This window comes from Taurulus bubalis (genome assembly GCF_910589615.1).
Source record: "Taurulus bubalis genome assembly, chromosome: 2".
In the NCBI taxonomy this organism is placed as follows: Eukaryota; Metazoa; Chordata; class Actinopteri; order Perciformes; family Cottidae; genus Taurulus; species Taurulus bubalis.
Window position 1 is genome coordinate 7560682 of NC_136590.1, and position 15794 is coordinate 7576475.

At 43.6% G+C, this 15794-nt stretch overlaps 1 protein-coding gene across 1 annotated transcript; it reads left to right on the forward strand.

Annotated features, from left to right (window-relative positions):
• The first annotated feature begins 4972 nt into the window (after positions 1 to 4972).
• trim8b (tripartite motif containing 8b) lies at positions 4973 to 13365 on the forward strand. The gene is made up of 5 exons (XM_079237076.1): positions 4973 to 6129; positions 10365 to 10460; positions 10564 to 10829; positions 10949 to 11064; positions 11174 to 13365. Exons 1-5 carry the CDS (start codon positions 5524 to 5526, stop codon positions 11860 to 11862), a joined length of 1773 nt encoding a protein of 590 aa, XP_079093202.1. The 5' UTR covers positions 4973 to 5523; the 3' UTR covers positions 11863 to 13365.
• Positions 13366 to 15794: the final 2429 nt, after the last annotated feature.

Genomic DNA, 15794 nt, shown 5'->3' on the forward strand with positions numbered 1-15794 from the left:
ACCTTTAGTCTCTGAGGAAATATTAGTCCACAGTTATGTTTTCCTGCTATACAAATGCAGAAACATGCGTGCGCGCATCAGCAGAGCCATGCAGCGTTGCCCCGGAGCAGCGTCACGAGCGTCCAGGCCATTAACAAATGCAGTAAGCTCTTTAAGTATGATTCCCTGCCCTTCCTCCCCAGTTCGTCCCACAGCTCCTCCTGGTTAAAACGTAACACACATCAGTTGTGTGACAGGTCACGTGACGGTGGCATTGATCCGGATGGAGGGAGGGGAGGGGAGAGGAAGGAGCGAGGGAGCGAGGAGGAGGAGGATGATGATGAGGAGGGGGTGGCTGATGTTGCCGAGAAACTGCGTCAGGTCAGCCAGAAAAAGCCGGATCCCTACCGGAAGCGGGTTGGTTGAGCTTCAGAATAAAATACTGTAGCTTAGCTGCAATTCCTGATTTCACATGTGAGCCTTTCTGTATTGTGACATAAATAAGCCACAGTTTTCCTAAAAAAACAAACATTATCCCCAAAAAGCTGTGGCTAGACAAAGCTCACAGGGTATTATCAACCAAATGTGCAGCTCTGTTCAGCTTTCAGCTTTTTTTAAGCCTCTTTTAGCTCCATATTTCGATGCCACGTCACTCCCAGTCTCATCGCTCTCATCGACCTTTTTTGTTTTCAGCTGCAGACGGCTGCTGTTTTCAGCAAAAAGATCCAGTGAACCGATTGCTTAGCACCAAACAGACAATCAAAGTTAGCAACTAGCTGGTGGAGGAAGTGGAACGTCAAGCCACTAAACATTATTATTTTTAAAAAGCTAAAATTAGAGGGATTTGGATTACTTAGATGCATCAGAAACATGTGTGTCTGTTATTCTGTTTTCTAAGTGTAACTTTATAGACTTGTATCATTAAAGTTACTGTGAGGAACCTTTAGCTGGTTGTCAAACAGTTTCGATATAATGCTGATGCCTCAATATGACCTACGTAAGTAAACAAGACCATCAGCAGGAAGATTGTCTATTTTTGTAGTTATTCGTAATCCTCCTTCTGCAAAGGAGCAGAGCTTCGCCTCGCTGAGCCGACTCCACGCTGCTGGAGGCCAGACCTCAGACCCTGCTGCAGTAAAATTACAGGTTTTCTAAAGGGAATCTGGTGCTTGGAAACACGACCACCTTGGTGGTAAAAATCAACACAAATGAAAGTTCCTTGTTTTAGCTTCAAGTTAAATTTTATATTAGAAAAACCCTTCTCCGTAGGCTGATAACTCAAAACCACATACAGCCTCTAAAGTGACCATAACATTCAATATTGCCCCTCTAAAACGGTTTAACACATTATTGGGAAACACTGCAGTCACATGGGGTCCTTGGACCACGATACCACTGTGAAGCCTGGTTACTTTTTCTGGGGATAAAACAAAACAATGTTCGGTGTGTTTGAAACAAAAAGAGCAAGATAAAATATACATTTATTTTGCTGTTCTGATGGATTGGCTTCATCGCCGGGTGACATAGCATGGAGCTGTTCTTTCCTCCATGAATGTGTGAAGCTACTAATGGAGCATGTGAAGAAAATGCAGTGGAGGGAAAGCCTCACAGCTGGAGAGGGTCCACAAAAGGCCCACAAGTAATTATGTGAAATTACAAAAGCCTAAAATGACTGGCTGTTACCCCTGTGCCTACTTCTAAGGCTGGTGCATTTATTTAATTACTTGTTTGTACATTAAAATTCAACAACTATCATAAAAGATAAATGTTCACAATAACATTAACGTACAGACGTACTTACATGTACATGCATTTATATGAAAGGTAAAAGCTAAAGCAATGAACACTGTGAAATCCGTCGCTTACTGGGATGTTTTAAAATGTGCATCAATGTGCATCAAAGTGCCGTCTATCATCTTCTTTTTTTTTAATTGGCAGCCGTTGTCTTCCGGGGTGCATTATCACCACATTTTGCTCAGGCGTGTGGACTACAAATAAAATCCTGCCCATTAATGCTGTTTGTCTAATAAAAATTAATGAACCAATCGCTCTGTCCTGAATTCCAGCCTTCCAATTTTTCCTCTAATCGAACACAATTCTTGAATATATTAAAAAGAGACTTATCAACCATTGTTCACATACACAAGTCTTTCCTATCACTTTAAATATTGAATTTAAGTAGAATGATGCAGACTTATTCTATTAAGCATAACGTCCTTTCTCTCTCTTTTGTCCGGACGTAACCACATTACCACCATATCAGATGGACTCATTGTACACTTTTGATAAATAAGGTTGCCTTCATTGTATTTGGTATTTTTCACTGCAGAGAAAACAGCTCTGTGGCACCACATGTGAATTTATATAAAATATACTAAAATAGAAATATAGAAACTAAAATTGTCATTGTGCACAACATATATAGTATCACCAGCCTAGCCGCTATAATCAATGTTTCCATATTAATTGTGGGTCACTGTGTTCTCTTTTACTTTTATACTGTATGTGATGTTTCTGGATTATTACTGCCACATTGGGTGTATGCTGCATTTTACCACTATAGATGTTTAAGGCTGTGCTAATTTGAGCTCTTTAAAACTATTGGGTAGTTTAATCTATACAGCAATGCATCATGTTTATATACACATACATATAACGTAAAAGTCGAGTTACAAGCTGCTACTACGTTTGGTGGATGCCCCCGCTAGTTCCCCGCTGTAGCCAGCTAGCGCTGCTGCTAGTTCCCCGCTAACTTCCGCTAGCTCTCTGCTAACTTCCGCTAGCTCTCCGCTAACTTTCGCTAGCTCTCGCTAGTTCCCTGACAACCACCGAAGGTAGCGGGACCAACCCTAGCTTGACGCCCGACTCGGGCAGAGGGGACACGGGCAGTAGCAGCAGCAGCGGGGAGCTAGCAGCAGAGCTAGCTTGCTACAGCGGGGACAACCACCGAAGTTAGTAGCGGCTTGTAACCCGGCTTTTACGGTGTACATATCTCTAAAAATGCTCCGAAAAACAGCCTTTTCAGATTTGTGGTGATGTATTCATCAGCGGATGAGGAGGCTTTTTATACTTTATGTACCTTAAGAATTAGGAGAAAGGAAACAAAGGGACTTTCTTTCTTCAGTTAGTCACAGACATTCAAAATCATCAAATTTGCAGATTCATAGTTTTTACTGGACAGGAAGGGAATGAAAAAAAAACATAATCTGAAAATCTGCATACAATTAAAACACTCCAAGACTATTACCATTATTTTTAGTAGTAGTAGTACCTACTTGAGTAAATGTACTTACTTATATCCTCACTGAAAATGTTGTGTTCAAACTATAACATGTATATATGAAAAAAATAATATATACATATACAATTGATCATTTGTATGCAGAGTGGATAGTTTAGTGTCGATTAATTGTCTTAACTCAGTTTGACCTCAGGTTTTATTTTGAAAAGCATCCCCGGAAGTGGTCCGTGTCGCCGGTTTCTTTGACGCTGGTTTGGGGAGACCAGTCCAGCTCGCCTGCATTCCTCCTCTCTCTAAAGCCTGACCGATAGAGACAGAGAAAGAAAGGAGGGCGGGGGGGAGAAAACACCCGATTATTATTCTCATTCGTGTTGGATTTTAAAAGAACCAGTCGCCTCGCGGGACCCGATAGAGGCGCAAACAAACCTGCTCCGGTCGGACCTACAAAGCTACAAAACACGACAAAAAAAATGGCGTTTTTTTTCCTCTTTAATAACGAGGGGACTTTCCCGTTGACGTGAAGCTCAGCTGTCGAAACGCAGCTTTTGGAGAAACACGGCGGATATCTCCTCTTTTTTTTATCCTCCTTTTTTCTTTTTTTAAATGAGGATTTGCAAGATGGCTGATGACAGCTAACAAGGACAGAGAGGCGACGTCCCCTTTAAGATTAGGAGTTTTTTTTTCTCTCCCCGTACTCCTAATTAGTTAAAAATATATATAAAATATGGCTGCTTCAAATAAATAATGACCACAGTTTAAACAAACCGTCCTCTCCGGTTGATCTAGTGTCTCATCTGTTACCTGGTGAGGTGACGTCTGAGGTAATTTACACCTTTTTAATCGAGATAAGGAAGTAGGGAGAACAAATATGCTGTTGGCCAAAAGCTGAGGCAACGATAGATGAATAAAGTGGAGGCCACGAGCTGGGTGAAATAGTAATACTGATCTTTGTGAGCAGATATTTGATAGATGTGTCGGAGGACCAACATTCCGGCGGATCCTAAAACCCTTTGTTTTGTGCGCAGGACGTGGACTCGACTATTACAACGATTAACTATGCAGTAAACAGGCTCCAGATCAGGGCTGCGGGGGTGATTTTTTTTTTTTTTTCATGTTTAATGAGATTATAAGGCCTTTGTTGTCATAAACCTGGTAGGAAGGAGAGGAGGAGGAGGAGAAGAAGAAGAAAAAGCCGAGGCCTTGTGTACAGATATGCGAGCTGTGCCACATAGCAGGCGGTATTCATCTCCTAGAAATGTCGCTTTTATGTTGAATTGAAGGGGCTGAAGGAAGCTGTGCTGTCAATCTGACTCGTTGGACAGTGTTTCTTGTCGGCTGCCAAACCGTTGCAAGTTGTGTGTGTGTAATTAAATTGCAGGTGGAGGCTCCTCGGATACTTATTTATGATTCAGCGGACAAAAGCGTCGCGCTGCGTTGGGATTATTGACGGAATCAAGCGCCCTTGAGGTCCAGAAAAAAAAGCAGATTCAGGGTTGTTGTTGTTTTTTGCTGTTCAACGACTCTCTTTGTGTGGATGGTAATCAGGGTGTGGACTGGACTGGAGCAGTCCGTTTTCTCGTTGTTTTCATGCTTCGTTTGTTGGTCTGAATTTGGTCCACGGCCGATCATAATCCGACGCCGGAGTGGAGGAAGCTCTCAAGGTAAAACGGCCCGAGCAGGCAGCGAGGAAAGGGTAGGAAAAAAAGGATCAAGTGTCTTTTCATGTGCTACACAGAGATTGATTCACCTCGTGATCACATAAGTAATTATGTAGATGTTTACGTTTATCTGTGCCTTGCTTGTATTTCATGGTTTTACCTGTAGCCGACAGGCTTCTAGCTTCCTGTAGGCCTATACACACACAGAGGGCCCTGTGTGAGTGTGTGTGTGTGTGTGTATGTGTGTGTGTGTGTGTGTGTGTGTGTGTGTGTGTGTGTGTATGCATGTGTGTGTGTGTGTGTGATTTAGAGGAAAGGAAAGCACCGTTTACTGTAATCTGTGTAACGTCAGCTCCCGCTGTGCGTGTTGAAATCACCAAGGTGTTGTCATCTTTGCCTTCTCTGGTTCAATTTTTTGCCTTCATGCTGCAGCAATAAGCAATACTGGTCACCTGTCAGGGAGCCTCGTTTGGTTTGGTCACAAGGGTTGAGATATATACATATATACAGACTGATCTTTCAGGTTAGCATCGGGTTTGTTTAAAGAAAGAAAAACTATCTTTTCCCTCAAGACTTGAGAGTCACGTTTTTCTGCGAGGACCGAGAGGCCTACAGGGTCCGTTAGAAGTGAGGAACAGTTAGTGTATGCCTGCCCACACCATGATGGCCTCTGACATGGCGGAGACGTGGAGGAACTGTTTTGAGGAGGAGCTCATCTGCCCCATCTGCCTGCACGTGTTCTCAGATCCCATCCAGCTGCCCTGCAAGCACAACTTCTGCCGGGGCTGCATCAGCGAGGCCTGGGCCAAAGACTCCTTGCTGGCCCGCTGCCCTGAGTGCAATCATGCGTACACGCAGAAGCCCAGCCTGGAGAAGAACCACAAACTGTCCAACATAGTCGAGAAGTACAACGCCCTGAGCGTGGAGAAGCCCAGCGCGCCGGCACTGCAGTGCATCCTGTGCCGTCGAGGCCCGCCGCTCCCCGCCGTGAAGGTGTGCCTGCGCTGCAACGCCCCGTGCTGTCAGTCCCACGTCCAGACGCACCTGCAGCAGCCGTGCTCGGCCCTCGGGCACCTGTTGGTGGAGGCGGAGGCGGTGAAGGCCTGGACCTGCCTGCAGCACGACGAGTACAGGCTGTACCACTGCGAGGCCGAGCAGACGGCGGTGTGCCAGTACTGCTGTTTCGCCCGCTGCCACCCCAGCCACGGCCACGCGGTCACTGACGTGGAGCTGCGACGCAACGACATCAGAGTAAGAATCATGTGTCCGACACATACATTAAACAAATACATTCTTGTTTTTGTTTATTTCACTTCAGGGTGTAGCCGCAAGCTGACATTGTGACGGAAACAAAATTCCAGCCTGTGGTTTGACTCCATCACTGGCTCTTTAAACAAGAAAAGATGAAACGATTGTCCGCTTTAATTGATTACTCGAAAGATGAAAGATAAACCGGCAACTATTTGATAATCGATTAATCATTCGTCATTTTCTAAGCAAAAAATATGCAGAGATTCACCGGTTCCAGCTTCTCAGATGTTAATCTTCTCTGATAGTAAACTAAATATACCTCGCACTGCGCCCTGGGTGTACATTTTATAGACTAATCCATTAATCGAGAATGCAATCGATTTAATGTTTTTTTGCACCCTGCTCTCCGGTAGAAGATAAACCGTTAGTTGTGGCCCTGCTTGCAAGAATTTGTCAATTCACCGGTGATCAATAAGCGTTGGCTAAGTGCCCACTCAAGTACCAAACCGGAGCTTCACACAAGCCAGTGAGGTCATTTATTTGATCCAAGCAAATGCCACCAGAACAAAGGGCATGTTATTCTATTCTTGACCAAACAAAAAAACAGTTACGTGGAGATTTTTAGGTACCCTTCCTCATGTAGCGCCGAAATCAATTCACTCTTATCAGAAGCCGAATGACCCATTCTGAAACAATATCGCACTTTAAGTCTTTTTTTTTTTTTTAGCGCTTGTGTGAGAGTCTTGTGCATTTTTCAGTTGTGATCCTCTCCAACCTCCGTTCTCATCTGTTGGAATGACAAACAATGCAGTCGAGGGTGGAACAATGAGGGGCCCTCAGAGGGCCTTATCTCCCCAGCACAGGTGCATCCTAGCTCAGGGATCGCCAGTTGTGAAGGCGGGGGGGTTTGGGAGTGGAGACGTGGGGAAGGGGGATTAAAGTGATTCGTCGCCTGATTCTGCAGTCGACTAGGGCTTTTTTTATTAACCTCTTCCCTTCCTGGGGGTTTGGTGCTGGCAGAGGTCGGATTGGTTTTCCTCCCCCCCTTCTTCCTTTTCAAGGTGGCGTGTGACCGGCCAGCTTAGTCAGAGGGAGAAGCCATGGAGGCCTCACTGCTGACTGACTCATGTTGTTCACCCAACACCCTAATTAGATGTCAACTGTGTCATAGGGTGTATTTCCTGCTGGTAATGCTATGACTCGGCTTTATCTATAGTTAATCGGTTGCCTGGGGCTTAGGAGGGCCGTCGGGTGGGACCTGTTCTGAATATAAAAACTGTAAAAACAAATAATGAATAAGCTTTCACATTGACAGCTTTTTCATCTTTAATCAGTATGGGGCGATAAGTAGAGCCGATTTAATCAGGGCTGCATGCTCATAACAGGCCCCTTTTCATGGCAGACATTTTGACGTTACATAGTAGGAGCAGCACAGGGGACATTGATAATATCACAGATGGCTCAGTTCAATAATGTGTCGCAGTTAGCCAGCGTCCACGGCACCAGCGCCTTCCTTAAGTGGAATGCAGTCGTCATTAAAGTTATTAAATAGCCTGCTGTGAAGAGATGCTGTTATTAAACGGGTTTCCTGCGTTAACCATCCTGTAAGCGTGTGTTAGCATTCCAGGAACAGCAGTGCGTTGAGCTAACATGCTAACATTTGCTAATTAGCACTAAAAGTACAGCAGCTGAGGCCAACGATTATTTCCTTTTGTCTTAATCTCATTCAAACACAATGCTGCTAAAATGCCAGAACATTTTTGAAAAATGCCCATTATAGTTTCCCACAGTCCAAGGTGATGCCTTCAAATGTCTTGTTTTGTCCCATAAACAGATCAAAACTACAAAGATGCTCATTTACTATCATATGACCACTAACATTAAATACAATTTAAGAGCAACATATACCATCTCCTACTAAATAAAATGACCACAAGACCAGATCTTGGAAGCTTATTACTCTGCTGAATGATTTCATGAGGAAACCACGTATGAAGAAATCAGAAAAATAGTCTTAATGACATCGAGACCATTCAGCCATGTCGACCCTCGTGGTAGTGACCTACTGTAACATCGTCCATGTTGAATGTATCATCAAGAAAATGCAGACTGGACCCCTTCTCCACACACACACACACACACACCCTATAGCGACTGCCCCCACCCCCCCTTGCTCTTCACATCCGTCAGCCCCCAACTAAATTCACCTCTCACACCATCCACCAGCCGCTCCGGGCGAGTACCGACCTCCCCTCTGGCCCTGCTCTCCTGCTCTGGTGGAAAAGATGCTGTGGTGAAATGACAGCTAAAGAGCACCCTCCCCTCTTTATCGCCCCCCTCCCTCCCCCCAAAGGTAGGTATCCCATACATGTAGCTGCTACCCCCCTCTGGGAAGCGTCGGCTCCTTCGACCCCGTTTTTCCCCTGGCTTCTGCTCGGAGCCTGACTCAATCAATCAACACAACCAGGTCACAGTCCTGGATCTAACTGTGTGCGTGTGTGCGTATGCGTGTGTGTGTGTGTGTGTGCGCGCGCGCGCGCGTGTGTTTGGGGGTTGAGAGATATCTAGGGCAGTGGTTCCCAACCATGTGCCACTGAGGCCCAAGTCTACGCAGGTTTTCATTCCTGTTGAGCTCTAAAGGAGCTGATCACTTAATGAAAAAATCAGCTGCCCTTTTAGTTTGAGATGATTGGATGATGATGATGATGATGATGATGATGATGATGATGGTATATGAACAGATCGGCAGCCTGTGAAAAACAACTGATTATTGACTTGCAGGATTAATGATACATTTAATCCCTTTTATAACCACTTTGGTCTCCACCGAAATATTTTAACAGCTACTGAGTGGATTGGCGTTACAAGACATTCATGACCTCCAGACTCCTTTTTTTGTATATCTGCATCTAGCATAAAACTGCTTCATACAGGAAAAAAGTATCTACAAATATTTAATAATATAAAAAAAAAAATCTTTATTGGCCAGGTACCTTTTTTGTGTACACAAAAAAAGGTAAATAATACACAGGAATATTATGTACAAGTATCTGGGAAAAATAAGTGTATATAAAAATCAGGAATATTGTATAAATATTTAAAAAAGCACCAATGACCAACAATAAAAATGATTTGAGAAGTCAAGTAGTCTGGAAATTGTAAACAATACAAATAGTGCAACGAAATGAATGAAGAATGGTTATATATGGACCGGATGATTTTGTACAAAGTGCATTCATAAATGTCTATACAGCGTATATGATAGTACATATAAATAAATAGCCTTTTGCATGGGGCTATTTTCTCAAAAACAAATTAACATTTTATAGACAAAAAATTGAGGTTTAAACTAATCTATTCACCCACAAATGAACGATAGATTAATTGATAATTTGCAGCCCAACTTCGTTTTGTGACTAAAAACCTGCAAAACCTCTGACCATCATCCTCGGCTTCACTTTGTATCAGCGCATCAGCATTGTCACTGTGAGCATGCTGACATTAACATAAAGTCTCACAAAGGCTGAAGCCTTGTTTATTTGAATCTAGATCATGTTGGCAGTTCCACATTATTTATCTTATCGGCATGCTTCTCTATCATTAAATGTTGATTGAGGATTATTCATATCACATTAAATATTAATAACATGAAGGATTAGCAAATCTGTGTCAATGACATTCCTGCTCTCGGACTTAATGTTGGGAGCGTCATATAGAATCGCTGCTCTCATACGGAGCCATTAATTACGTTTATTTTTAAATTGATTTTGACCTCAAGCTGAGCCAGATAGGCATCTCGGCTCTGCCTGAGCAGGCGACCGCCGTCCTGGAAATAACAAGTGTTGTTGCCACAACATCGCCAAAGCTCACGGGGCAGCTTCCACCGCGTGAATGCAACTTTTATAAAGACAACAAGTACTAAGACGAGAGCGGCTGGAGCTTTTTCTGCCTCAGTATGCCCATTTATCTATCTCTGCTCGCTGACCCCAGCTCCCCCAACATTAGTCCTCGCTCTCTAATGCAAACACAGAATAGCTGTTGGTTGCCATAACAGCACACCCTCCCTACTCCCCTCCACACACACACACACACACACAGGGATTGTGTGTTGGTTGGGGACTAAATTAGCCAGCTCCTGGATTCTAATATCTCCGGCATGGGGAGGGGACGCTAGCTGAGGTCACAACCTCCCAAAGCTGACGACTGTGTTTCTTTCTTTCTTCCTCACCTCGCAGCAAAGCCTGCTAAGGCAGCAGGAGCGCGTGGAGGAGCGAGTGCAGGAGATCGAAGAGCAGCTCTGCAAACTCGACTCTGACAAGTGTGTGGTGGAGGTAAGTTGTTTTTACACCCTGAATCTTTAGTTCACGCAATTTCTACACGACGTTGATGCAAAGGGCCATTCGAGTGTGATTTGCTGTGTGTGTTTCTCTACAGGACAGGGTGTGTGAGCTGAAAGAGGAGGTGCGTCTGCAGTACCAGCGGATGCACCAGCTCCTGGAGGAGGATCTGGGTCGGACACTGGAGGCTCTGGACCGGGCTCAGGCTCGGTTCTGCCAGGAGAACGCGGCCCAGGTGTTGGCTCTGGGCGAGCAGCGCCACGAGGCCCAGAAGCTGCTGAGCTCCATTCACACGGCCTTCAGTAAGGCGGAGGAGCTGAGCTTCATGAAAAACACCAAGCCTGTTAAAATCCTTACAGACAGGTGAGAGCCAAGTTGGATTTTTCCTTTTCTTTTATGGACGTTGTTCCTTCTTCGCCTGTGGGTCCAAACTGACGTCTTCTCTTGAGTTTTACATGACTCTTGGTACTGTTTTTTTGCAGGTCTCAGGCATGTGTGGGCAGCAGTCTCCCTCCTTACAAAGTGGGGAATCTAAACTCTAAACTATTCCTCTCTGAAATCTCAAAAAGAGAGAAGAGCTTAAAGAGAACACTGGAAGGTAGGATCTCAAAACACGTTTAATCCGGTTTTAATCTTGGACATTGATGTGCATTTTATTTTAATGACCACTTTGCTCCTCTTATTTTACACCTTTTCTCTTCTCTCAGTTCCCCTCACCCCTCCCTCGACCTTCCTGCAGTCTGTCCCTGCGTATCCCAGCGGTCAGAGCGCAGAGAAACGGAAACATTCCACTGCCTTCCCAGAGGGGAACGGGAACGTCGGAAAGACCGCCACTGCGGGATTCAAGGACTCCTCCTCTTCTTCCTCCTCTTCTTCCTCAGCGTTAGCCAAACAGCCCTACCTGGGCTCCGGCTCTGCCTCCGGAGAAGGTCAGTCCACCAATCAGCAGCCTCTCGGCCCCTGCGGCCCGCCTCACATCGGTGAGAGCGGCGGGCCGGGAAGTGGAAGCGGCTCTCTGACCAACCACCATTCAGGCTCCGTGTTCGGCTCCTCGCACTTTCCCCCCGGAGGCAGCGGCCCCTCGCACCCCTCCCAGCAGGCCGTGCTGCCTCAATATGGCGGCCGCAAGATCCTGGTGTGTACGATGGATAACTGCTACTGCTCCGGGGTGCCCTCGGTGTCGGGCCACCGCAGCCATCCCCCGTACCCACGCTCTGGCTCTTTCCCCTGGGTCAGCACCCAGGACTACCCCCCTCCTCCCGGCCTGGCCTCTGGAGGTCCGTCCATGCAGGGCTTGGCAGTGAGGGACTGGATAGATGCCTCGCAGACGCACAGACATGCTGATTTTTACGGGCTGTATGGGCAGCCCTCAACAAAGCACTATGTCACCAGTTAACAAAGTAGACACGTGCACACACACACACACACACACACACACACACACACACACACACACACACACACACACACACACACGGATATAGAGACAGGCACCAAAATAGCACACCGTTACCATCTTATTAACCGGAAGGAAAAAAAACAGTTATAGTATACAAACATTCAAATATTAAGATTTGTGTGTGTACACACACACACACACACACACACACACACACACACACACACTAGACACCGATCTAGAACATGTACACCCATTCGGGGGCAGGGTTGATCTCTTATGTGTTTTTTCTTTTCTTTCTTTTCAGTCAGTGTTTCATGTAGTGTATTATACGTAAAAATGCAAGCCAACACGCTCACTCTGGCACAACTTAGCTCAGCGTTTTACACATGAACAAGAGAGGCCTAAGAGGAGATTGTGGCATGCATCTTTTTTATTATTTATAGAGCAGAAGATGGATTGATAGAAAATGAACTTTTATTAGAAAACGCCTCTTCGTGGCTGCTCTCCGACGCTAAAGGGAAAAGAGATTTTTAAAAAACGTGCAGTGTTGAGCTTTCCAGTTTAGCGCCTCATGTTTCTCTCATATAATCACCCCTCTAGTTGTACTGAGATCAATTGCCTTATGTTATTATTAGCATCATGTTATTATTTTGTTCTGCCCGGCTCACTTTGTTTGGTCGTTCCTTTTTAAAGAGGGACTCTTGTTTTCATCGTCATGGCACCTCTTCCCTTCTTTGATGAGTTCAGGGATGGATCGTACGGCTTGAACACAAAACGCTCTTCCATGGAACACCCACAATGCACTTGTGGACGCCTTGTTATGCTCGGACTACAGATGCGGACCCACAGAGGGACACTGGAGCTGCATCTGAAGGGCCGGTTGACCCTGGCCCAAAGAGTTTTGAGGCACTCCCTTCCTGCTATCAGGCTTCCCACAGGACAGAACATCTTCTGACAAAGACTGTTTCCATTTAGTAGTTACTATGACTTTGTGTTATTTGGTACATCTGTAGGTTTCATGCTTGTCTAGAGAGACTCTTTGATTTTAGAGGAAAAGGCAAGACTGGACACACCAAACCAATCAAGCATCTGAAGGATCTGATGATGCTGTAATTGTACTTCCTGCAGGGCAAAGATGTCACTTCCTCTCAATAAGCACACGAGCTCTTGGCTTCCTGTTTGCAGCTGAAATCATGCAAGGAAGAGGTTTTTTTAAACACTCAAAAGAATAACAATAGGGGGGTGGGGGGAAAATGTATGCAGTTTTAAAAATGAGTGTCTGGAAGAAAAGGGTGGGAGGAATTTTATTCATCTACTTTTTCTAAAAGAACAAGACTGGACTGCGAGATGTAAGCAATTGTCATCATCCTAAAAAAGGAGCATCATGAAGATGAAAAAAAACAGCAACAACATAAAAAGTATCTTTTTTGTAAATATTTTGTGAAATGGAAAAATTACAGACGTGATTTGGAGAAGGGTTCCAAATAAACGAACAAATTTAAAACCGGTCTCTGCTGTCAACTCTGTATTTGCAAATCCCATTTTTCATCTTCTTTTAAAGGGTAAAGGTGGCGATACTCAACATTTTGGTTTTTGTGCATTTTGCTAAGATGTCCAGCAGCAGGTTCAACCTTTCAACTGTTCTCAATCAGCCAATAGAAACACTGCTGCAATGTTTGGCAGTGGAGAAGTTACTATCCTAGTGCTTTTCCTTAGTAATAATCTTTTTTTGAGTAGTAATAATAATCATTTTATTTATATAGCACCTTTTTAAAAACCTTTACAACAAGCTTTGACAGACGAAGCAGCAAACAGTGAGGCACAACAAAGCCGAACAAATTAAGGTAAGAGTTAAACCCTAATAAATCAGTACAATAGATGAAACAATAGAACCAATTGATAAAATAAATAATTTCATTAATGAAGCTAGTCTGTAAAAATGGGTTTTCAGAAGTGATTTAAAAGAGATTACTAGTCTTTTAAAGTGTGATAATGTATTGTCACACTATAGATTCTCACATTGTATACAGTTATTAATGCTTGTGGTGTTATTTTGGAGTTATATAGCGTTTTGTAATTGTAAAACAAAACAAAAATTTGTCTTTTTGAACGTTATGTTATACCTAGCTTGGAAACCAAACAAACGTGCACCCAAAGTCTATTGTTTTGAAGGTGCTTTTCGATATTCAGAGCAGATTCAGGGCTTGCAGCTAACAGTGCTGATGTCGCTAACAGTGCAAAACACTCAAAGCATAGAGAAATCCTGAAAACAGACAGAGGGAGAGCTACTTTCTTCTCTGCAACATTACTGCAATTTATCTTTCAACAGCAAACAGTTGCCTGCAGATCTATGTTAATGAATGTCGAGTAGAGAAACTTTATTGTAAGTAGTTGGATTTAAGTTTAGGTCAATACATCGATTAATACGACCTCGCAGAGCAGTTGTTGAACATGAATGGAGCTCTATGGTACAGAGGAAGAAGTTATGAAGACAATCATTGTCACTTGAAAATTGTTGGTTTGGGTCTTTTCATTGGAAAAGTTGAAAATAAGAATAAATTAAATATCGGCAGACATATTTAATATTTCTCACATTTGTGCAAACGCAGAATCTAAGCTTTTGTTTCATGCTCAGTGTTGTTTTTTTCTTTTTAAGTTCATACAGTCATCTGCTTACTTTTCATGACAAAAAAAACCCCGACATCCTCCCACTTGTACCCGAACAACCGCCCAGCCCATCTCCTCTGTTGATCTTTCTTAAACATGCAGATAATCTGCCTGGCTGCAGTATTAGTGTATTTATTTAACTTTAAAAAAAACACACATCCACAGGAGGACACTTGAACAAACTTTAAATATCTCTGTGTCGGCCCAGTTCAGACGGGGCTCATGAGTGAGTATGTGTGGGTGGGTGGAGGCCCGCAGAGAGAAAACAGGATGGAGAGAACAAGTTTTGAGATGAGTAGTTGTTTGTTCAACTCGGCCTGATTAAGATTTTGCATTAGTGCTCCCGCCTACCCTTCCGCCTCAGCCCCTTTCAGACAGCATGGACGATTAACCCGTGTTTATGTGGTTTGAGTAAACGCAATGAAAGTAATTAAAAGATATATATATTTTAGTAGAGAAAAGTGAATCTATATGGACGAAGACTTCAGGAAATACGCTGAATCGCTTTCTTTCCGAGAGTTAAAAGAGACGTCTGATACAGGGCTCATGTCAGTCTGGTAAATATGAAGCTTTAGCTGGTTAGTTTAGCTTAGCATAGAAACTGGTAACAAGGTGAAACAGCTAGCCTGGCTCTGTCTAAAGGTAACAAAAATGCACCCACGGTGTGTTTTTCCAGTCAAACGTTTTTTCCAGATTAAACAAACAAGATATAACATGTGGAACCTTTGGACTGAGCCAGGCTAACTGTTTGAACCTGCTTTCAGTCTTTATGATAAGCTAGCTGTCTGTAGCGTTGTACCAACATGAGAGGGGTATCAACCCTTAATTTGACTCAACACGGGAAACCTCACCCGGCCCGGACACGGAAAGGATTGATCTATCAAGTCTCATCTAACTCTCGGCAAAAAGTAAAAGAAAATATTTTCCAAAAATGTCAAAACTACTCTTTCATTTTCTTATTTAAAAAAAAAAATATATATATATATATATATATATATATATATAACGTTTCCAAGGGCAGTAATCACCTTTTAATCTCAAGTATCCTCAAGTATACTGTTCCATTAACTCCATGAGCTGAAGAAGATCATGTGATACAACTGAAAGCTCTAAAAACCACAGCTAAATGAACCTCATGATGAAGTCGACAATGAACTTTTAAGAGTTGAACATTCATTAAAAAATGTCCCTTTGAGTTTCTGAACACCGTTTCTTTCCTTCTGAGGCCCATCAGTGGTTAATGTACAAGTAAAAACAAA

What these genes read in the sequence shown, in the direction of transcription:
- trim8b (XM_079237076.1), top strand. Translation starts at nt 5,524, where the DNA reads ATGCCTGCCCACACCATGATGGCCTCTGACATGGCGGAGACGTGGAGG. An exon ending in TGCGACGCAACGACATCAGA is followed by an intron (nt 6,130 to 10,364) that starts GTAAGAATCATG and finishes CTCACCTCGCAG; the next exon opens with CAAAGCCTGCTAAGGCAGCA. An exon ending in GTTAAAATCCTTACAGACAG is followed by an intron (nt 10,830 to 10,948) that starts GTGAGAGCCAAG and finishes GTTTTTTTGCAG; the next exon opens with GTCTCAGGCATGTGTGGGCA.